The sequence below is a fragment of the Hemicordylus capensis genome, chromosome 1, assembly GCF_027244095.1.
Source record: "Hemicordylus capensis ecotype Gifberg chromosome 1, rHemCap1.1.pri, whole genome shotgun sequence".
Classification (NCBI taxonomy): Eukaryota; Metazoa; Chordata; class Lepidosauria; order Squamata; family Cordylidae; genus Hemicordylus; species Hemicordylus capensis.
In genome coordinates, this window is record NC_069657.1 from 456,696,257 (window position 1) to 456,718,775 (window position 22,519).

The 22,519-nt window shown below is 44.9% G+C and overlaps 1 protein-coding gene across 4 annotated transcripts in view; it reads right to left on the minus strand.

Annotated features, from left to right (window-relative positions):
* Window positions 1-22,519, minus strand: part of LOC128324917 (nuclear GTPase SLIP-GC-like) — a 130,850-nt gene that overhangs the window by 5,121 nt on the left and 103,210 nt on the right. For all 4 annotated transcript variants that reach the window (XM_053250113.1, XM_053250131.1, XM_053250121.1 and 1 more), the window contains exons 14-19: window positions 12,132-12,265; window positions 11,681-11,845; window positions 10,683-10,840; window positions 9,963-10,101; window positions 9,225-9,333; window positions 4,491-4,627 (exon numbers count right to left, since the gene is read on the minus strand). In XM_053250113.1, coding sequence (XP_053106088.1) covers window positions 4,491-4,627; window positions 9,225-9,333; window positions 9,963-10,101; window positions 10,683-10,840; window positions 11,681-11,845; window positions 12,132-12,265 — 842 coding nt within the window. The remainder of the gene's footprint in view (window positions 1-4,490; window positions 4,628-9,224; window positions 9,334-9,962; window positions 10,102-10,682; window positions 10,841-11,680; window positions 11,846-12,131; window positions 12,266-22,519) is intronic.

Sequence of the window (22,519 nt, forward strand, 5' to 3'; positions counted from 1 at the left end):
GTTTTGAAAAACACCATTCCACACATCAAGGGAAAGCAACAGGGCATAAAAGGTTTTCCCCCCCAAATGCCACTGGAAATAGAGGATTATTTTAAGCTGAACATAAACCAGGCTAAGCCAGAATGTGCAGCCTCCATTCAGGGAGAATCAAAGTCCTGTCTGTCCTGGTCCCTGACAGCCCAAAGGGACTGCAGGGTAAATCCAGCTAATATGTGGACTGGCACTCTCCAATCCGGAGGGGATTCGAAATAAAAGCCTTGTCTGTAAAGCCTTCTGGCTAGATGAACTGGTGATTCCGTGTAAGACAGCTTCATCAAGACCACACAGGAGAAACTCTTGGCAGGGGGCTTTTTTTAAGCCAAATTTTGGGTTACGGCCCATTTGACTCATGAGTATACCCCTTAGGATCTGGCAACAGTATAAATTGTCAGGGGGAAACACACACACACTTTAAGATTGCTTTCAATTAACTTCTACAAGAATACAAATTGAGTTTGGAAGCTAATTTCTCTATTTTATTTTTTTAAAAAGACCAAACATCAAATATTTCTTCACAGAATCCAAGAATAGAAGAGACAAAAGGCCATTTGGTCTAGCTCAGTGATTCTCAAACTTGGGTCCTCAGGTGTTATTGGACTTCAACTCCCATAATCCCCAACCAAAGGCCACTGAGGCTGGGGATTATGGGAGTTGAAGTCCAATAAGACCTGAGGACCCAAGTTTGAGAATCCCTGGTCTAGCTCCTTTCCTGAAAACTAGACCCTTTACCCACCAGACCAGCTTGTACAATCCAGAATAGTCCAGAGCATGCAGAGGGCAGGGGAAAGACACCTCCAGGGCAGGATGTTTCAAAATATTGAACCAGTTTTGCAGACAAATTGTGAATTTAGGAAATGCTGCTTTTTTCTAAAGAGCACCCTAGCAGGACTTTAAAGCAGACCTTTTCATCAGAACTCCGAGGGGCTTAATCCCAGGGATTGCAGTGGGTCTTTAGTCTTATTCACAAATTATGTTGAATACATATGCAATCTGTGCACAATGTATGTACATACAGATCTACTATTTACCTCTGCTAACTTGGCAAAGAGTAACATGGTGGTTCTCTTTACTTAGCAGGGGGAGAGTAACTGGCCCTATCCACCTCCAGGACAGTATCTCCAGTGACTGTTGCTGGGGTCTATCTTATGCTTCTTTTTAGATTGTGAGTCCTTTGGGGACAGGGAGCCATCTTAGTTATTTATTATTTCTCTGTGTAAACCACCCTGAGCCATTTTTGGAAGGGCGGTATAGAAATAAAATGATTAATCATTAATGATAATATTACTTAGAATATGTATATACCACTTCCCACAAAAGTCTGTATGCATGTGCAGTTATTCACACATTGTTCTCAATGCGTGTGTACAGTAACACACTGTACTGTTGCAAGAGAAACAGCAATACAAGAGACTAGATAGTAATTGCCTGCTGTTTCCACACCTGACTTTTTCCCTGAGCTCCATTCTAGAAGTGAATGTGGCATGGCCTCAACCATAACTAGTGTACTGACATTAAAGGTCCTTAGATTCTTTGCAAGGTCTTTCTTATATGCAGAAGTACAGTCACCTATTAATACTACTACGGCTATACCATAGTTATATACCGCCCTTCAACCCAAGTTCTCAAAGTGGTTCACATAGATAGATAGATAGATAGATAGATAGATAGATAGATAGATAGATAGATAGATAGCTGGCTCCCTGTCCCCAAAGGGCTCACAATCTAAAAAGAAACATAAGGTTGACATCAGCAACAGACACTGGAGGGATGCTGTGCTGGGGTTGGATGGGGCCAGTTGCTCTCCCCCGTTAAATAAAGAGAATCACCACTTTCAAAAGATGCATCTTTGCTCAGTTATCAGGGGTTTTCCCAATTGCAGATTTGAGGATCCGTGCCTGGGAATTTGTGACTGTCCTCGCTAATGACGTCCTGAATATCTGCGGTTTGACAATTATTATTTTTTTAAAATTGTATAAGTATTTTTGGGGGTCAGGGGTCATTTTGGGGTCAGACAGTCATTTCCAGGGGTCAAAGAGACCTTGGGATAGGGCGGTATAAAAATGTGCTAAATAAATAAATAATAAATAATAAAGGATGATTTGGTGGTTTCGGGCAATTTTCAGGGGTTCAGGGTGATTTCTGGGAGTCGGGGTGATTTCTGGGAGTAAAATTTCAAATTTCCAACTTGTTTTCGGTCCTCTAACCCCTTGTTTACCATTGGAACTAGCAATGTGCATGGAACTGGCTGGCCCGTTTTGGTTTAAGTGCAGACCGGCAACCTCTCGAACCCCCCCGATTCAGTCCAGTCCGCGTGCGGGTTCACATTTTTGGTCCCAATGTGCATCACTTTACACTTGCCAACACTGAAACACATTTGCCATTTTGTCGTCCACTCATTCAGTTTGGAGAGATCCTTTTAGAGCTCTTCACAATCCGTTTCGGATTTCACTACCCAAAAGAGTTTGATATCATCTGCAAATTTAGTCACCTCACTGCTTACCCCAACTTCTAGATCATTTATGAATAAATTTAAAAGCACTGTCCAAGTACAGATATCTGGGGGACCCCACTTCTTTCTTCCCTCCACTGTGAAATTCTTCATTCATACCTAGCCTCTGTTTCCTGTCCTTCAACCAGTTAGCAATCCACACATGTACTTGTCCCCTTATCCCATGACTGCTATGTTTTCTCATGAGTTTTGATGAGGAACTTTGTCAAAAGCTTTTTGGAAGTTCAGGTAGACTATGTCAACCAGATCACCTTTATCCACACACTTGTTGGCACTCTCACTTTTCACAATGGAGGTAGGTGGAAATGCGGTCCCTCAGGGATCGGTACTGGGACCAGTGCTCTCTAACTAAATTGCAAATGTGGTTCACTGTAAGCAAGTGTAAAGTGATGCACATTGGGGTAAAATACCCAACTTCACATGTACGCTGTTGGTGTCCGACCAGGAGAGAGATCTTGGGGTCATGGTGGACAGCTCACTGAAAGTGTCGACTCAGTGCACAGCAGCTGTGAAAAAGGTGAATTCCATGCTAGGAAGGAATCATTAGGGAGGGGTTTGAAAATAAAAATGGTAATGTTATAATGCCCTTATACAAATTAATGGTGTGATCACATTTGGAGTACTGCATACAGTTTTTGTCACCGTATCTTAAGAAGGACTTTGTAGAACTGGGAAAGGTGCAGAAGAGGGCAGCCAACATGATCTGGGGCCTGGAGCACCTTCCTTATGAGGCTAGGCTACAACATCTGGGGCTCTTTACTTTGGAAAAGAGGCAACTAAGGGGAGACATGATCGAGGTTTATAAGACTATGCATGGAATGGAGAGGGTGGACAGAGAGAAATTTTTCTCCCTCTCTCACAACACTAGAACCAGGGGTCACCCCATGAAACTGAAGGTCGGGAAATTTAGGACTGACAAGAGGAAGAATTTCTTCACACAGCGCAAAATTAATCTATGAAATTCTTTGCGGTGTGGTGATGGCCACCAGCTTGGATGGCTTTAAAAGGGCTTAGACTATTCATTCATTCATTTTATATCCCGCTCTTCCTTCAAAGAGCCCAGAGCGGTGTACTACATACTTAAGTTTCTCCTCAAAACAACCCTGTGAAGTAGATTAGGTTGAGAGAGAAGTGACTGGCCCAGAGTCACCCAGCAAGTCTCATGGCTGAATGGGGATTTGAACTCGGGTCTCCCCAGTCCTAGTCCAGCACTCTAACCCCTGCACCACACTGGCTCTCATGGAGGACAGGTCTATCAATGGCTACTAGTCTGGTGACTGTGGGCCACCTCCAGCCTCAGAGGCACAGTGCCTCTCAATGCCAGTTGCTGGGGAGCAACAGCAGCAGGAGAGAGGGCATGCCCTCAACTCCTGCCTGTGGGCTTTCTAGAGGCATCTGGTGGGCCACTGTGTGAAACAGGATGCTGGACTAGATGGGCCTTCAGCTTGATCCACCATGGCTGTTCTTTATGTTCTAAATCACCATGTTCAGAGGCAAGTTTAACGTCTTTACCAGCCTTTAAGAGAGCCCTTAAGACACACTTTTTAAGCCAGACTTTTAGTAGTCTTTGAATGCTCTAAACTTTTAATTGCTGTTTAAATTTTTTAATTGGTGTAATCTCTGAATGTTTTAAAATTTTTAATTGTCGTCTTAATAGTTGGTTTTATTCTGTTTCTGTTGTGTTTGTTTTTGTGAACCGCCTAGAGCCTTTGGAGTCAGGCAGTATATAAAATGAATACAATATAATAATATAAAGTAAGATGCTGCTGAAGATCAGTTTCGGGCGGGGTGTGTGTGTGGGCAAGAGCAAGAGAGCGCCTTTGCCTGCTTGCCTGAAGCATCCAGTTAGCCAGGGTGGGAACCTGGATCCTGAATGTGACGGACCTTTCTGGTCTGATCCAGCAGGGCTCTTCTTATGCTCTTAAGGGATTCCCCACCTTACCTTCAGTTCATCAAAATAGCTCATCATCTTCGATTTGGCCTTCTCAAACATCTGGTTCTTCACCTCCTTCTTTATATTATCCCGGAGGATTTCCTGCATCTTCTGACAGGATTGAGAGCCACGAACTCTTGAGGCCTCTGTGAAAGCAAGAAGGGTCATCATATTACTTGTGAGCAAAGGAGGAAGGGCTAAAGTGTGAAGAAGAATAATCCCAAGGATGTGGAGGACCCCACTGAAATGGTTTCTCCATCCAATGAAACAGACTGTCAGGTGGCTCAGGGCAGACAAAAGGAAGCAATGCATAGCGTTCCCATGGAATTCTTTTCAACCCTGGGTTAGCCGTCTCCATTCTACCTTACTTGCGAACGTTCTAGGGCTGCCTACTGTTGGAGAAAGAGTACTTCAGCTCAATGGATACAAGATAATTAATATATCCTGTCTGTTATAAGACTGAATCAAAACTACCTTTGCTTTCTTCCAACATGTTTGATTCCCCCCCACCGCCCCTGTTGCCATTTACAAAAAGCACCTCAGGACCCAGATCTGAAATACAACCATGGTGTGTTTCATAAAATAAGTAAGTAAATATATATATAAATATCAGTTATCTTAGAGAGCACCTTCTTCTGCACGATTCCCATCACACATTAAAGTCATCTGAGGAGTTCCATCTCCAGTTAGTTATCCCGGCAGAAATCAGTAATCTGAATTCATTGCTGGCCTTCAGGAGAGCCCTTAAAACCTATCTGTTTGGCCTGGCCTTCCAGGTTTTTTAAACTGTTTTTCCGTATAGGTTTGGCCTGGTTTTCCAGGGTTTTACAAACTGTTTTAATTGTTTTAATAATAGTTTTATGTTGCTTTTACAGTTTTCAATTTTAACTGTTATTGATTTTAGTTTTGTTTTAATGTAAACCACCCTGAGCCATTTTTGGAAGGGTGGTATGGAAATCAAATAAATAAATAATAAATAATAACGGCTGCAAAACACAGCTGGCTGAAACTGTACGTTTGACTGTTTGAAGTAGGAGCCCATGCCAACAGGAAAAGAGGAAGCTGATCTGGACAATTTGCAAATTCTATTGCAGATTTACTTAATTCTATATCCTGCATTTCATAGATAATCAATCAAAGGAACATAGGGAGCTGCCATATACTGAGTCAGACCATTGGTCCATCTAGCTCAGTATTGCCTACACAAACTGGCAGCGGCTTCTCCAAGGTTGCAGGCAGGAGTCTGTACCAGCCCTCTCTTGGAGATGCTGCCAGGGAGGGGACTCGGAACCTTCTTCTGCTCTTCCCAGAGCAGCTCCATCCCCTGAGGGGAATCTCTTACAGTGCTCACACAGCAAGTCTCCAGTTCATATGCAACCAGGGCAGACCCTGCTTCACTAAGAGGAGAAGTCATGATTACTACCACAAGACCAGCTCCCCTGGTCTTATAAAAACAGCATACAAAATATATCAGGCTAAAAACAGACCAAATTCACTAAGATCAGAATCAATAAATGGCACCAGATTCACCAGAATGAATAAAAACTAACTGAGCCAGGCACAGAGCATCTGTGCCTCTAGTTCTCCCCCCTCCTTCCCGCCTGCCACCGCTGCCGCTTTCTTTCCCTCCCCACCCACCACAGCCACCACCGTTTTCTTTCCCTCCCCGCCCACCCACTGCTGCTATTTTCCTGTCCACCCGCCTGCCCGCCACTGTTTTCTCTCCTCCCCCCAACCCGTCCATCTTTCCTGCCTTGCCCGCAAGCCTGTCTGCTGGCGCTTTCCTCTCCCCCTGATGGGAGCTCACTTGTGAACTCTCACGAGAGCTGCCACACATGGGATTCACGACGGGCACTCCTTAGAGAAATAGATAGATAGATAGATAGAGAGATAGATAGATAGAGAGATAGAGAGATAGAGAGAGAGATAGATAGAAGATAAAGCAGCAGATCATTTAAAGATTCATCTAAAGGCTTCTCTAACAAGGTTGGTGTTCAGGATATTTTGGAATGTTTTCCGAGATGGGTCCAGATGGAACTTCCCAGGGCGGGTGCTATTACCAAAACAGTGATGGCTAATATATAGGCTAAGGTAGGTCCAGTGCTCCTCACAAAGTGCCCGGACTCCACATGCACTTTATCAGAGGTGCAGCTAGGTAATTTTGGAGCTTGGACGTAAAGGCCTTTGGAGGCCCCATCCCTTGCTGGAGGCGCTGACCCCCAGTTAAGCATCACCCTACACACACATACTGTGACACACACTGTATTTTTAGCACATGGGTTCTTGAGAGCACAAACAGCAATTAAACTCTCAAGAATATAAGAATATAAAACAGGTCTCTTTATGCAAATATGCATTAGCAGGAACATTTCAACACACAACTTAACATATTCCCATCCCACATATTTCTTTACCCACTCCCCCCTCTGTCTCTAAAGTACTCGGCACAGGTCATAATCACACTTGACTGCCCGGCACAGTGCGGGCCAGCAGTGACCACACCACCCAGGACAGACTAAAGAGGATTTGGGGGGGCCCAAGGTGTGTGGAGGCACTGGAACCTGGCCCCAAAGTCCAGGGGTAAGCATGCCACTCACCCAGACTAAAGACCAGTCCAGACTAAGGATCACTGCTCCAGACCAAGGATCACTGGTCCAGACATGTGCATGGGGGGTGATTTTCACCTCCCCCCTGCCCCTGGAAGCACTCCCAGTGACCCAGAATTAGTGATGCAAACTGCCGGCACCTAATTCTGGACTACCAGGAGTGCTTCTGGAGTGTGGGGGGGGGGGAGAGGCTCAGCAAAAATGGTCCCTTCACACAATCCATTAAATGTTTGCAGGTCGTGAGCACAGTAGCCCCAGTGTGAAGAGTGTGGGGATATCCTTAAGACTGTCTCTGGTCATCCCAATACAGAACTCCAACAATGGCAGGGCTAAAGGAGCCAATAATGTGGCCAAATTCTGTGTGGTGGCCAATGGAATTAGACAGACATTAACATCAAATCCAATTGTCTCAGTTTAGGATGGATTGTCATCGTACTTCATGAATGTTTACAAGTTCTTTATTCTATCTGTCTACCTTGTACTTCTGGTCAGTGACCGAAATAAAGTTGAACGGAACTGAGCCAATCTTAACATCAGGGCAGGTTCATAGGGGTGCAGGAGCATCTTCAGGTACCCCAGCCCCAGGCTGTGTAAGACTTACTGTAAAGGTGAACACCACTTTGAAATAGCTTGGAAGCAAAGTGGTAACCCTTGGAGCTGCTGCCACAGGAAAGGTGTTATTATCCCCATGTACCCCTGAGCTCCCAGAAGCATCCTGGCAGAAGCATTCTGCACCAGCTGCAGCTTCCGAACTGCCTTCAAAGGCAGCCCCACACAAAGTGCACCAAGTCGGACCTACGTTAGTAAAAAGCACTGCTGACCAGCAGAGTCCTCTGCACATCCAGATATAGCATTGGGCCCAGGAGCAGCCCCAACTGCAAACTTGGTCCTTCATGGGGAGCGCAAGCTCGTCTAGAGGAGGCTGTGCATCACCACTTGGGCTGCTGTTCTGACTGGCCCAGAGCACCTCCATCTTGCCTGGGTTAAGGTCCAGCTCGTTTCCCCTCATTTAACCCAGCACCCCCTCCAGACACCAGTTCAGAATTGCCACTGCCTCCATAGGCAGATTTTAACCGCCCTGAGCCTTTTGGAAGGGTGGTATAAAGGTTTTAATAAGAATAAATAATTAATAAATTACCGCAAAGGCACAGAGGCAATTGCCTACAGTGGGGGATCCTGGGAGAGCAGCAGATCTTGGGGCGGGCGGGAAGTTTTTTTCTTTTCTTTTTTAACTTTAAAACTTTTTATTTTTGAAAACTTAAAAACTGCCACTGCTGGCGGTGGCGGCGGCAGTGAGAGATTAAACCTCTTGCCACCCCACCACAGCAGTGAGGAGGGTAAAGGTGGCAGGGATGAAGCCCCCCTTTTTACTTATAAACGCCACCGTAGCAGCGGGATGGGGGGAAGGCACAGCCACACACACAGCCGCTGCTGGGAATGGGGGACAAGCGGCAAGCCCCCCCTTTTACATTAATATGCCGCCGGGAATGGAGGGAACTAGCCTGGGAGGGTTGTGGTGGGGGAGGAAGAGCCCCGGTGCCGTCCGTTTTACCTTAAGCAGCTGCCTGCAGCTTTCCTGAACGAACGGTGAGAGCTCCTGCCAGCTCCCTCCTCCTTCCCAAATGAGGGCACACCCCAGCCACAAAGACCAGGCTACCCAAGCCCTGCTGGTGGGGTAAAGTGCATGGCTGCTCCAGGCAGCTTACAATCATAACTGGGGGCAGGAGGGTGGGGGACAGACTCAGGATCATCAGATGAGCCCAGTCATCTGATTTCCCAGAATCCGACTATAGTCAGCGCGCACACAGAGGGAAGCAGGCAGGGGACTTTTTAAAAAGCATTTTCTCTTCTCTGCCTCCTAAAAGGGGAACGGGAACCAAAAGGATGTGGAAGCATTAGCATCTGAACAAAACATGAATGGTGACACCTTTGCACGGAAACACACAATTTAAAGACCTCTTGTGAAGTAAACCTTAGAATGAGGAATACACCCACATCAAATATAGATGGTGAGATCTCCCACCTACACTTGCCCCGATGCCTGCCCACAAAGCAAACAATGCTCCTGTACAAATCAGCATGGCCACGTTGCATTCTTCCGAATATAAAACGGAGTCTCTATCCACAACTGCCCTACCTTGATAATGGGGCTTTAGGACATCTTGGATGGCTGCCGGAAGAGTCTGGTAGATGCCCATCTTCCTCTGGAGAATTTCTTTTTGTAGTCTTGTCAGGATGACATTTGTCTGTGGGGATCACCAAAACATTCTGGAATTTCTCTCTATTCACTTAAGCACAGAAATCCTCATCTTATAACTGAGCTCCTCTCCTGACCTTGCAGGAACACACAGTGGCTGCCCTGGCTCTCAGTTGCCTTCCAGGCCCAAATCAAGGACTGACCCTTTCTAAAGCTCCAGGCCCTGGATCCTGACCCTCCAGGCTCATACAACAAAGGCACAGAGAAGGAGTTGCTACTCCACAAGTAGGGAATTTCCAAGTCTAAGCATGTTCTGGAGGGGTTGGCAAGTTGATCAAGAATAAAAATAACCAATAACCCTATTCAGACATTAGGCTGTATGTGTGTACAAATGTCTAAAAACGTACATATTTGTGCAAATGACTCATCTAAGTTCTTTTAAAAGGGGGAAATAGATACAGGTCTCCTCATAGGCAAGGTACAGATAAGTATGCTGCTGTGTGCACACTGAATGTAGTGTGTGAATATCTGTACATGCATTTGGATCTGTACATACACTATATTCAACTTGCATTGAATAGGGCATAATGTAAACACTTTATTTGGGGGAGGAGTTCCCTGTTTTCTACTCCTTCCCTTTCAGTCTCCACCTTCTTCTTTCTCTGAACTTGTACTTACTTCATGAATGCAGGTTTTAGTCTTGGGGTGGTCATCTGGTAGCTTGTTGTCTCTTCCAATTTGGCATATCTTCTGCTGAACCACATTTTGAAAGTTCTCCAGCTGGGCCCACAGATTGGCTCTGGTGCTCCGTTCAATCCTGTTTGAATTATAGGATATGAGTTAATAAAAACAAAGCGGTGAGCAAATGGGGAGGGGACAAATCAGAGCAGCAGCTCCGGGAGGGGCACATCCATCTTCAGGGATGTGTGAACCAGTTTTGAGATTACTTAAAATATCACACATATTTACTGCAACAGTCTATAATGTGGACCTAAGCTACATGCCTTTTTATAATCTCCATGCTCGTCATTTGTATTCAACTTTATTTGAGGTTTACATGGACATGTTGTACTAGAAATAAATGTCAGATTTATTAAAAACAAAAAAGAGCCCCAAAGGTGCTGAAAGATTCTTGAGATCACATTCATACATTATGTCTCAGCTCCTATATGCACGATAGCTGTTCATGTGAGTTGGCTACCACTCATATGAGAACAATAAAGCCTACTCTTACTTAAGTTAGTCTGTTCCTCAGACCCTGTTCATGTGAGGAGACCTCTTGTTTGTGAATTCAGTTCTTCCAATTGTGACAAGGCTAGACAAACCTAGGTGAGCCCAAACAATTATCAAAGAAAAATCAACACAATTAGTATCAGAGCCAGTGAGAGCTTCTCTTACCTGAACATGCTGTCAAAATTCATTTTAATTTTATCATAGATAGGTTTGGTGAGGATTGCATTGTAATCTATGCGTTCAAATATCTTCGAGGCATGTGTGCCATTATTCAAGCACACAGCTTTCAGGGTCTTGTGGAAACCTTGGTATCCAGCAGTTCTCTAAATAATTGCAAACAGTTATTTGTATGAATCAATAAAACTGAGACCACTGTTAAATGTTGTGTTTTAATAACGAGTGAAAAAGTATCTAGAAAACAATGTGTATGAGTAAATATTAAATGATGTGGATATATTTGTTTTTATTTGTTTTAATTTATATCTCCCTTTTCAGCCAAACTGGTCTGTATTGACCAACAAATGACTCAGTCTGAGTCAGAAACTTTATAGGGCCAGCTGAAACTCATATGAACAAAAGAAGAGCACTACTAGGTCAGGCCCAAGGTCCAACTAGTCCAGCATCCTGTTTCCCACAGCAGCCCACCAGATGCCTCTGAGAAGCCCACAGGCAAGAGATGAAGGCATGCCCTCTCTCCTGCTGTTGCTCCCCTGCAACTGGGATTCAGAGGCATCTTGCCTCTGAGGCTGACCTACAGCCACCAGACTAATAGCCATTGATAGACCTGTCCTCCATTAATTTGTCTAAGTCCTTTTTAAAGCCATCCAAGCTGGTGGCCATCACCACATCCCATGGGAGGGAATTGTCCCAAGTCCTAACTGAACCCCGATGAGCCGGGGGTTGCAATAGTGCTGCCTGGCAGCAAAGTAAGGATAAGGGGAGCTGCTCTCTCCTCCAGCAAGTGAGCACAAGACAGCAAAGGCACTGGGTGTTGCTGCCAGAGTCCCTGGTGTGAAACCCTGACACCTTACAGCCAGGAAGAAGCAGATGCATCATTTCCCTGATGGGAGAGCAGAAGTAAAGAGTGTGGAATAATCCCATGCTGCTGGGGTTTGTGTGTGAGGAGTACAATCGTGAAGCTCAAATAGGGATCTTTTCCTTACTTGGAACATATTTTTGACAGTCTTCTCATAGCCTTTTCTGGCATCTTCTACACCTTCACAAAGGGGCTGTTTTATCTGACTGAAGCATTTGTCAAGGCTCTTCCCCAAAGCATCAATCTCCTTCTTCACAAACTCCTCCACGCCACTCTCCTGAAAATGCTGCTCCTGGAGGGACGACACAGAACACATCACTCAGGCACCAGAATGGAAGAGACGCAATTGGGAAGGCACACCCCTCCCAGTAAGGATTCAGCTGTGTCCAGTTGGGGAGGAGGGTGGCCAATACAGGCCAATGAGCTGGGAAGTAGGGAACTCACAGGCCAAAGAGGCCCAGGAGCTGAAACACTGGTTTGAATCTACCAACCAAATCTTTGACCGTAAGTCTCTTGGCAACTTAATTCCAACTGCAGAGCCTATATATTTTGGCTATAGGATTTGTCATATATCGTACCACAAGATGTTCTTCAGAACCAAAGTTCTCAGCAAGCAGGAGAATGCCTAGAGCTTCATTCACATAGTCTGTCACCAAGTTCTTCTTTTCCTTCATATAAATCTCCTTGATGTATTGCCTCAGCTTTGGTATTTCTGAAATGATGATGATGATGATTTTTTAAAAAACACTAATTAAAAACCAGCCATGAAAAGGTAGGCAACATTCTTCTTTATATTCACTTGAAAGCAGACTATCTTCACACCTGTGAGAGAGCTTTTTCTGAAGAAATACACAGAGGTCTGGGAGTTTGAGATCAGAGCTTGCAAACAAGCTTGCTAACAAGAGTAAAGGAATTTTGTATGGGAGTTGATGAAGAGAAAAAGAAAGGGTGAGTATTGCAGGGGCATAACCACCATTGGATAAAGAAAGATTACAGTTCCTGGGCTGGGGCTGAAGGGGGCCTGCCACAATGCCCCTCTGGTCCTCCCCCCAGGGCACCCCGCCCCTTGCCCTTTCCCACACCCAGCCGGCAAGTGCTTCATCCACCAACTGGAAGAATGAGGCATGCCCCTCTCCTGCCCTGAATGCAGCTTCATTCAAGCAGTGGCTAGCTGGGGGCTTCTTTCCCTGTCCTGCTCCCAACAACAGTCTGAACTGACTGTCTTCCTGATGGAACATATTTAGGGAGCTGCCATATACCAAGTCAGACCCTTGGTCCATTTAGCTCAGTATTGTCTACACAGACTGGCAGCGGCTTTTCTGCAGGCAGGAATCTCTCTCAGCCCTGTCTTGGAGAAGCCAGAGTGGGAACTTGGAACCTAGATGCTCTTCCCAGAGTGGCTCCATCCCCTGAGGGGAAGATCTGATAGTGTTTACATGTAGCCTCCCATTCAAATGCAACCAGGGTCGACCCTGCTTAGCTAAGGGGACAAGTCATGTTTGCTGCCACAAGACCATCTCTCCTCTCTCTAGATGCTCACCATGCCCTCCTGCATCAACATTAGATGGCTAACATCACTATTTTCTGTTTGCTATGATCATTCTTCAGATTTGGAAAAAAGTTTTTCTTATGTGCATGGGAGGAATGAAGAATCTGATCTGCTGTCTGCAATCCGTCCAGCTGCTGTTACCAGTTTTGGCTAAAGTGTGCGGAATGGGTGTCAAGCTGGACATATTCCAGGACTTAAACTGCCCATTGCATCCAGTGCAGGCTGTTTGATGGATACAGCTGGAAAAGTGGCACTCTGGGGAAACACTGTGCCTTGCATCAGGCAGAAATTCAACAGGGGCACCTTTGGGAAGTGATTGGGGAAGTTGCACCTGTTGAATTTCTGCAGAAATGCATCCCTCCCCAGCCCAATGTCCAGATGAAAGACCAAGGCAAAGTGTGGCTGCATGGAGCCTCATTTGTACAGCCAGCATAATATAGAAGACTTTGCAAAGTCTTTACAGCTTATGTGGCATGGAAGTTAAAATGGGCACCTTAACTTGAAATTTCCATGTTTTTTAGAGCATGAGTGAAAAATGTAGAGCCATCCCATTATTTACTTATTTACTGCCTGATATTTGTTATCTATATCCCTAAGTGGTGTATATAACTTAAAATACAACAGATGTAAAAACAGAATAAAAACAATTACAACAATTTTACAGAATAAAACAGTTTTAAATGAACTTTAAAAGCCTGAGGAAAGAGGTGTGTCTTAAGGGTCTTTTTAAAGGCAGCCAAAGATGGAGATGCTCTTATTTTGACAGGGAGTGTATTCCATAGCCCTGGAGCAGCTACAGAGAAAGCCTGGACCCAAGTTGCCACAAAAATTTATTTATTTGAATTTATTTAATTTATTTATTGAGCTGGTGACAACTGTAACCAAATCTCCCCAGATGATCTTAACAGGCGGCGGGAAGTTTCGTGAAAGGAGGTGCTCTATTAAATACACTGGACCCAAGCCATTACGGGCTTTATAAGTAATAACCAGAACTTTGTATTTTGCTCAGAAACGTATCAGTAGCCTATGCAGTTCTTTGAAAATTGGTCTTTTATGGTCTCTTTGGGTTATCACAAAGACCAGTCTGGCCGCCACATTCCTCACCAATTCTTGTTTTCAGACTGCATACAAAGACAGCCCCACATAGAGTGCATTACAGTAATCAAATCTGGAGGTTACCAGCACATGTACTACTGTTTTGGGGTCACTTACCTCCAGAAATTAATGTAGCTGATGTATCAGCCGAAGATGATACAAATGATCATCTTAAACTGAAGGTTTTTGGATGGCTGAATATAACATAATGGGTTTTCCTGTAGAGTACAATAAGGCAGAGTTTATCAAATTTGAGTTGTCAGATATTGTTGGGTCACAACTCCCATCATCCCCACAATGGCTGGGGATGATGGCAATTGTAGTCCAACAACATCTGGCAACCAAAGTTTGAAAACCCCTGCAGTAAGACTCAGATGCTTCCTAGGGCAGAACAGGAGCAGGACAAGATGGGGGCATCTTTGCTGGTGCCAAGCACTCCCCATCTTGATTTGGGCCTCAAAGACCAAGAACAAGTGTGGGAGCATTTAGGGTGAGTTGTACGTTTGCCTGCTGATCTTTAAGAAAGAGGAGGCAAAAAACTTGTATTTATCTCCTAAAGAAGATATCAAGCAAGGAAACACGGCAAGGAAATGAATGCATGAATGAATGAATGAATGAATGACCAAAGGGAAAGGAGAAGCTAAGTTTGTTAGGGCTAGTAATTTTCTAGGGTTCGATTTCTGGCTGGCTGGAAGTGTGTTTGACAGAGGAATTAGCCTGAGTGGGGGATTCATTCCAGGAGAGTGGCTCAGCTTGTGAGAGGGGTAACATTCCTGAGGAGAGGACGTTTGCCTGCTGATCTTGAATACAAGGCTCAGACCAGAGGAACTGTGCTCCCAGGAGCTTTGTGAACAGATATCAAATGAGTTTTGCAGGATATTGTTGGGGAAATCTGTGGGGAGGCACACAAGTGGTCCCCCTTCATCGCAGAGGAGACACCCAGCACAAGAATAATGTGAGTACTCTTTGGAATTTTCTTGGAGGACAAAGCTTAAAACCTTTAATTATCTGACAACTGCACCCAGCACATAGCTTCACGTGAACAAGTGATAGACTCAGAATCCCACTCCCAGGCTGACAGCGCTTCCGCTGTCATGGAGAATGAGGGTCTCAGGGAAGGAGGACATCAGTCTGAAGAAGAGGGAAACACTCCTTTAGCAGGGACCCCTTCCTTGGGTGATGCGTCCATATCCTCTCGCACATAGGATACTCCTCCAAGGAGTAGGGGTCTCCTAGTAGTGGGTGATTTGGTCATTAGGGGCATAGAGAGATGGGCCTGTGTTCCATGTGTAGATCGCATGGTGACATGCCTGCCTGTTGCAAAGGTTGCGGATGTCACACTGCATCTAGATAGGCTGTTAGGCAGTGCTGGGGAGTCAGCTGTTGTGGTGCATGTTGGCACCAACGATGTTGGGAAATGCAGGGGTTAGTTGTTGGAGGCGATTCCAGGAGGGTGCTTCCTCCTTGGACCAACCTTCCCAGGTTAGCGATGAAGACTGGGCAGATCAGGCTAGGCAAGAAAGCCAATCTGGAAGATGGCACAAAATACTGAACACTGTGGTGGCCAGTAGACTTTAAATCTGTTCCCCTGTACAATTTGCTTGTTATGAGCCAAATCTGGAGAAGCACGTTCACACATGCTCGATCTTGTAACAGTGGCCCACTGTCACTAAGTGACCTGTCTCCCCCCACCATGTGTATAAACGGAGAGCTTACAATACTGTGAGACTCCTGAGCATATGCAAAGTGAGATCTCCAAGCCTGGAGATTCAAATACGAATGAGGGGACTCCTGGGAGCCAACAGAAAAACTTTGCTAGTAACAGGAGACAGAGCAGAGACAGGAGTTGAGCAGAAGGAAACACATGACAGCTTGCCAAAAAGGTCAAAGGGTGGTAAGGGGAATAGCACAAGCCAACACCAGGTGAGGGACCTGGCATATAGGTGTCTATACACCAATGCCAGATGCCTCCAAGCAAAGATGGGTGAGCTGGAGTATTTCGTTATTAATGAAAACACAGATATAGTGGTTGTGACGGAAACCTAGTGGAACAGTGAGAACCAGTGGGACAAGGTTATTCCTGGATATAAGCTCTACAGAAGGGACAGGGAGGGGAGCAGGGGCATATCTAGGGGTAGGGCAGGCAGGGCACATGCCCCGGGCGCCACTTGAAGGGGGGCGCCATTTTGTAAAATTAAAAATAAAAATAAAAATGGCTGCCGGAAACAAAATGGCCACCATGCATGCTCAAATGGCCTCTGTGAGGCCCTAGGTCATGCCAGGCCTTGCAGAGGCCATTTGAGCATGCGCGGTGGCCATTTTGTTTTCAGTGGCCTTAAAAAAAAAAGATTATTTTTAAAAATGGCCACTGCACATGCTCAAATGGTACCTGCGAGGCCCTAGAGGCCAGCTGGGTCAGGGGGAACCTTTGCAAAAAAAAAAAAAAAAACCCTAGCCTTTAGGAAGCCCCCCAAAGGGGCTACAGGTAAAAATAAAATAAAAAATAATAATATAAGACACTGTACACATATTCAGTTTGGCACTATGTACAGAGAATCAGGGCTTGTGAATACTGAGCTGACGCTTATGAGCTAGGATTGTATTCATTTGCTCTTACTTTGCTTCTTGTGATAAGTGAGTTAAATGTGATGTCTTAATAATATGGCTATTAATGGTGAGTTTGTCTTTGAATCAGTGTGAAATCCTTAGTATTAAGGCCCACTGGGAGTTTCTTGCTCTCTTTCTCTCGTTTTAACTGTCTTTCTGAAAGACTAGAATATATTCCAAGCAGTGACACAGTTTACTTAGCATATCCTTTAATTATTTTCAGAGTATCTGGGAAAAGTCAAATTTTAAAACTTATGAAATAGTGATGCTACAATGCATAGTAGGGAATTAGACAGGCACTTCTGTTTAGTTTTCCAAGTACACCTCCACATAGTATTTGGGTATTTCATGAGCCCCAGCATACTGAAATTTGTAGTTTGCAGCATTTTTTGGTCTGGCTAAGTCCACTGCTAAATAGTTTTTAAAATATTAAAAGATTAACGAGCCTGACTTGTATTTTTCAGCTGATATTATGGTAAAGTTATCTGAAAAATGTGTGTCAGATGTTTGGACAGGGGGCACAATTTAAGTGCTTGCCCTAGGCGCTATTTTCCCTTGATACGCCTCTGGAGGGGAGGATTGGGGGTGGGGTTAAAGAAGAGATAGGACCCAACAAACTAGAAAACCTAGGTGGACTGGAGTCCTCTACAGAATCATTATGGGTGACAATATGAGGACTGAAAGGAAATGTGTTACTAGGAATGTGCTACCTGTTGGAAGTGAAGGACTATGTGCTGTCTCTTGTCTCAATGACATGGGAGGACAGACTAGTGAGTCAGAGGGCTAGAGAGTCAAGACACTGGTCATCCCTTCTCTACTGCTCTGACACTATCCCTTTGGAATGTAGATTGCTACTCTCAGGGACACTTCCTTCCTCCCTGCCTTGCACTTCCTTCTCCTCTCCCCTCTTCTCTTCCTGTTCCTTCTACCTTGCAACATGCAAGCTCCTCTCCCCTGCACCATGTGTGCATAGATGCAGAATCCATCTGCATCCAGCTAGATGGATAGATTAGAGATCCTAACTCCTCACTTCCCTATCTAGAATGGAGTTCTCTAATAAATACAGTTTATATTGATTTGAAACTATGAACTGGCTCCAAGTTACTTTACTCTCAACATACACGTTTGCCAAACTAAAATCCACTGTGTTGTGCCTCTGTGCACTCTGCTATAATGAAAAAGGGTTTCTTCTACCAGAGAGAATTCCCAACACTACCACCCTCCGAATGAAAATGCTGAGAGTGACTTGGAGTTGGAGAAGCAAATAAGAGAGGTGTCAAAGAGAGACAGGGCAGTAATAATGGGTGACTTCAACTACCCATACATAGATTGGGTAAATTCATATTCAGCTAATGAAAGAGAGGCCAAATTTTGAGAGATGCTAAAAGACTGTGCTTTAGAACAGTTGGTTGCAGAACCAACCAGCAGGATGACAACCTTGGACTTAATCCTGAGTGGGGCCCAGGACCTGGTTCAAGATGTCAGAGTTGCAGAACCATTGGGTAGCAGTGTCATAGTGTTATCCCTGACAATTCTGTTAGGGTCTGTGATTATTTAGCAAAGTCCAAGGAAGCTACCACTCCAGTTACAGAAAGCAGAGTTTAGTTGTTGCAGCTGTTTAAGGAACACACATGGGAATCACTGCAGAGTCTAAACTAAAGTGATTTATTGGTGAAGTACATTTGAGATGGGAAAGATCTACCTTATCTATCAGGTACATAATGAATAGGGAGGGAGGGAGGGAGGGAGAGAGAGAGGTTTCCATCTTCTCTCTAGGAGGAAAGGAAGAAGACTGACTCACTACAGGAAGTACCTGAGGAGTCAGAGCAGTGGTCATAGAGCAGAGGCAAGCAGGGACAAGTAAAGAGACCCTCACTAGCTACCTCTGCTCCCAATGCCCTCCACTAGCGGTCATTAGGCTAGTGGGTGCAAAAGGTCGATGCACTGGAACTGGATCTCCAACAAATTCTCCACTTAAGAAACATAAGAACAGCCCTGCTGGATCAGGCCCAAGGCCCATCTAGTCAAGCATCCTGTTTTGCACAGTGGCTCACCAGATGCCGCTGGAAGCCACAGACAGTAGTTGAGGGTGTGCCCTCTCACCTGCCATTACTCCCCTGCATATGTAGAGACCACCCAGAGCCTTTCTGGAAGGACGGCATAAAAATTGAATAAATAAACAAATAAACAAACAAATAAATAAGTGCTGAAATGGAAGTCCAACACAGATGCATTGGACTTCAGAAGAGGAAACTTTTCAAAAATGAGGGAACTGGTTAAAAGGAAGTTGAAAGTGAAAGTCAGGAGGGTCAAATCACCCCAGAAAGCATGGAACATTTTAAAAACCACTATACTAGAAGCTCAGTTGGAATGTATACCAAGAAGGAGGACAGGTACCACCAAGTTCAAGAGGACAACAGCATGGCTAACCAGTAGAGTCAGGGAAGCTATAAAAGGGGAGAAGAGTTCCTTCAGAAAATGGGAGTCCTGCCCAAATGAAGAGAACAGGAAGGAACACAAACTCTGGCAAAAGAAATGCAAGGACACAATAAGAGATACAAAGAGAGGTTTGAGGAGCATATAGCTAGAAGTGTCAAGGGGAATAACAAAAACTTCTTTAACTATATCAGAAGTAGGAAACCTGCTAGGGAGGCAGTTGGACCCTTAGATGATGAGGGATTATCAAGGAAGATTGAAGAGTTCTTTGCATCTATCTTCATGGCGGAGGATACTGACCATATACCCTATCTGGAATTGAGCTTTTCAGGTTTAGCAGCTGAAGAACTGGACCAATTTGTGTTGACTAGGGAAGATGTGCTAAACTGTCTTGAAAAATTAACAAATCACCAAGGCCAGATGGCATCCACCCAAGAGTTCTGAAGGAACTCAAATGTGAAATTATGTAACTCATCCCTACAATCAGGCTCTGCACCAGAGGACTGGAAACTAACCAATGTAACTCTGGTTTTCAAAAAGGGATCCTGGGGGGTCCAGGAAATAACAGGCCGGTCAGCTTAACTTCAGTGCTGGGAAAGCATACTTAAGGACAAAATTGTTAAACAATGCAATGGAGGCAATGGTTAGACGACTCTTAAAGAAGCCTTCCCTGAACCCCTTAGCGATGGATAGTTATAGGCCGGTCTCCAATCTCCCATGGTTTGGCAAGGTGATCGAGCGGGTGGTGGCTAACCAGCTCCAGGCAGTCTTGGAGGAAACTGATTATCTAGACCCATTTCAAACTGGCTTTAGAGCTGGCTAGGGGGTTGAGACAGCCTTGGACAGCATTATGGATTACCTCTACCGGGGAATCAACAAAGGGAGTGTGACTCTGCTGGTTCTTTTGGATCTCTCGCTGGTGTTTGATACCATCGACCATGGTATCCTTCTGGATTGCCTGGGGGAGTTGGGGATAGGGGGCACTGCTTTGCAGTGGTCCTGTTTCTATCTCTCGGGTAGATTTCAGATGGTGGAGCTTGGTGACAGTTGCTCCTCAAAACGTGAGCTGTTATATGGAGTCCCTCGGGGCTCCATTCTGTCACCAATGCTTTTCAATATCTACATGAAACCGCTGGGTGAGATCATCAGGAGATTTGGTGCTGGGTGTTATCAGTATGCTGATGACACACAAATCTGCTTCTCCTTTTCATCTGCATCATCAGGAAATGGTGTTCATTCCCTAAAAGCCTATCTACAGGCAGTAATGTGCTGAATGAGGGATAACAAATTGAAGCTTAATCCAAGCAAGACAGAGGTGCTCATTGTGGGGGCTCAGAATCTGAGGGATGAGTTAGATTTCCCTGTGCTGGATGGGGTTACACTCCCCCAGAAGGAGCAGGTGTGCAGCTTGGGAGTACTCCTGGACCCAGGCCTCACCCTAGTATCACAGTTGGAGGCCATGGCCAGGAGTGCTTTCTATCAGCTTCGGCTGATTCGACAGCTGCGTCCATTCCTTGAGGATGACGACCTCAAAACAGTGGTGCACCAGCTGGTAACCTCCCGGCTTGACTATTGCAATGCGCTCTACGTGGGGCTGCCTTTGTACGTAGTTCGGAAACTTCAATTAGTTCAGAATGCGGCAGCCAGGTTGGTCTCTGGGGCAACCTGGAGAGACCATATTATGCTTGTTTTGAAACAACTGCACTGGGTGCCGATATGTTTCCGGGCAAAATACAAATTGCTGGTCATTACCTTTAAAGCCCTGAATGGCTTAGGTCCGAGTTAGAGAGCGCCTTCTTCTGCATGATCCCCACCATTAAGGTCATCTGAGGAGGTCCGTCTCCAGTTACCACTAGTTCATCTGGTGGCAACTCAGAGGCAGGCCTTCTCTGTAGCTGCTCCTGGACTGTGGAATGCACTCCCGGGAGAAATTCACAATTTGAATTCTTTACTGGCTTTCAGGAGAGCCCTTAAAACCTATTTCTTTGGCCGGGCCTTCCAGGGTTTTTAAATAGCTGTAATTGGTTTTAATGTTGCAACCTGGTTTTCAGGGTTTTTTAATTGTTGTGATTGTTTAATTGCTGTTTTATGATGTTTTGTTAATTGTTGTTTTATATTGTTTTATAATTTCCTTTTTAATTGTTAACTGATTTTAATGGTTTTGTTTTAATTGTAAACCACCCTGAGCCATTTTGGAAGGGCGGTATAAAATTGAATAAATAAATAAATAAACATATAGAAGAAAATAGGGATGTGTGAATGAATTCGGGTACAAAACAATTTGTACCTGAATCTAGCTGATTCCAGTGATTTGTAGACAAAACAAATCACCCCTGTGCTCAATTGCCCAGATTTGGGTACAAAACAAATCACTCCAGGTTCAGACCTGAAAAATCCAGAGATTCGGACCTCCATTTTGGGCCAAAGTGGGCTGAGTGGTAGGGCCCAATGGGTGGGAAATACAACCCAAATTTCAGATAAATTTGGCGCAGGGTTTGTTTTTTGGTTTTTTAAATGAAGTTTGGGCATCTTTAAGCTTTTCCCCACAGGGAATGATGGGATTTCAACAGTCTTAGTTATAACTCCCTGGAGTGGCGGCACCAGGGTGGCCCAGAGTGGATGGTGGGTGGTAGTGCCCAATGGGTGCAAGGAAGCTACTACCCAGATTTCAAAGAATTTGGGCAAAGGGGTATTAAAAAAAATGAATTTGGCATGTCTTTGTGGCAGATTGGGGCAGAAGGGGGGTTCCAGAGGCAGAAGAGTGGGATGGGTGGTAGTGCCCCAATCGGTGCTTGCTACCATCCAAATTTCAAAGAAATTAGTGAAAGGGGTGATGTTTAAAAAATGTTTGAAGTTGGCGCATCTTTAAGCTTTTCCCACATAGGAAATAATGGGGGATTTCAGCAGCCCCATAACTCCACTTGGGGTGCACCAGTGTGGCCCAGAGTAGGTTGTGGTGTAGTGCACATAGGGTAACAACCACCCGCAAAATGACAAGCCAATGGGGCACTGGGTTCTGTTGGTTTTTTCAATCTCAGGGGTGTTCTGAGAGTAGATTATCTGGTAGGAAATGAGAGTTGATTCTAATTTCTTTCTAAATTCATTCCTCATTTTGCACCAAAGAAGTTTATGAATGGACAAAGATGAGCAGTGATAGTGGATTCTAAGTTAGAATTATACCCTATGGGGGGGAAGTTTAAAGACGCTCCAACTTCAAACATTTTTTAAAAAATCGCCACTTTCACCAATTTCTTTGAAATTTGGGTGGTAGCAGGCACT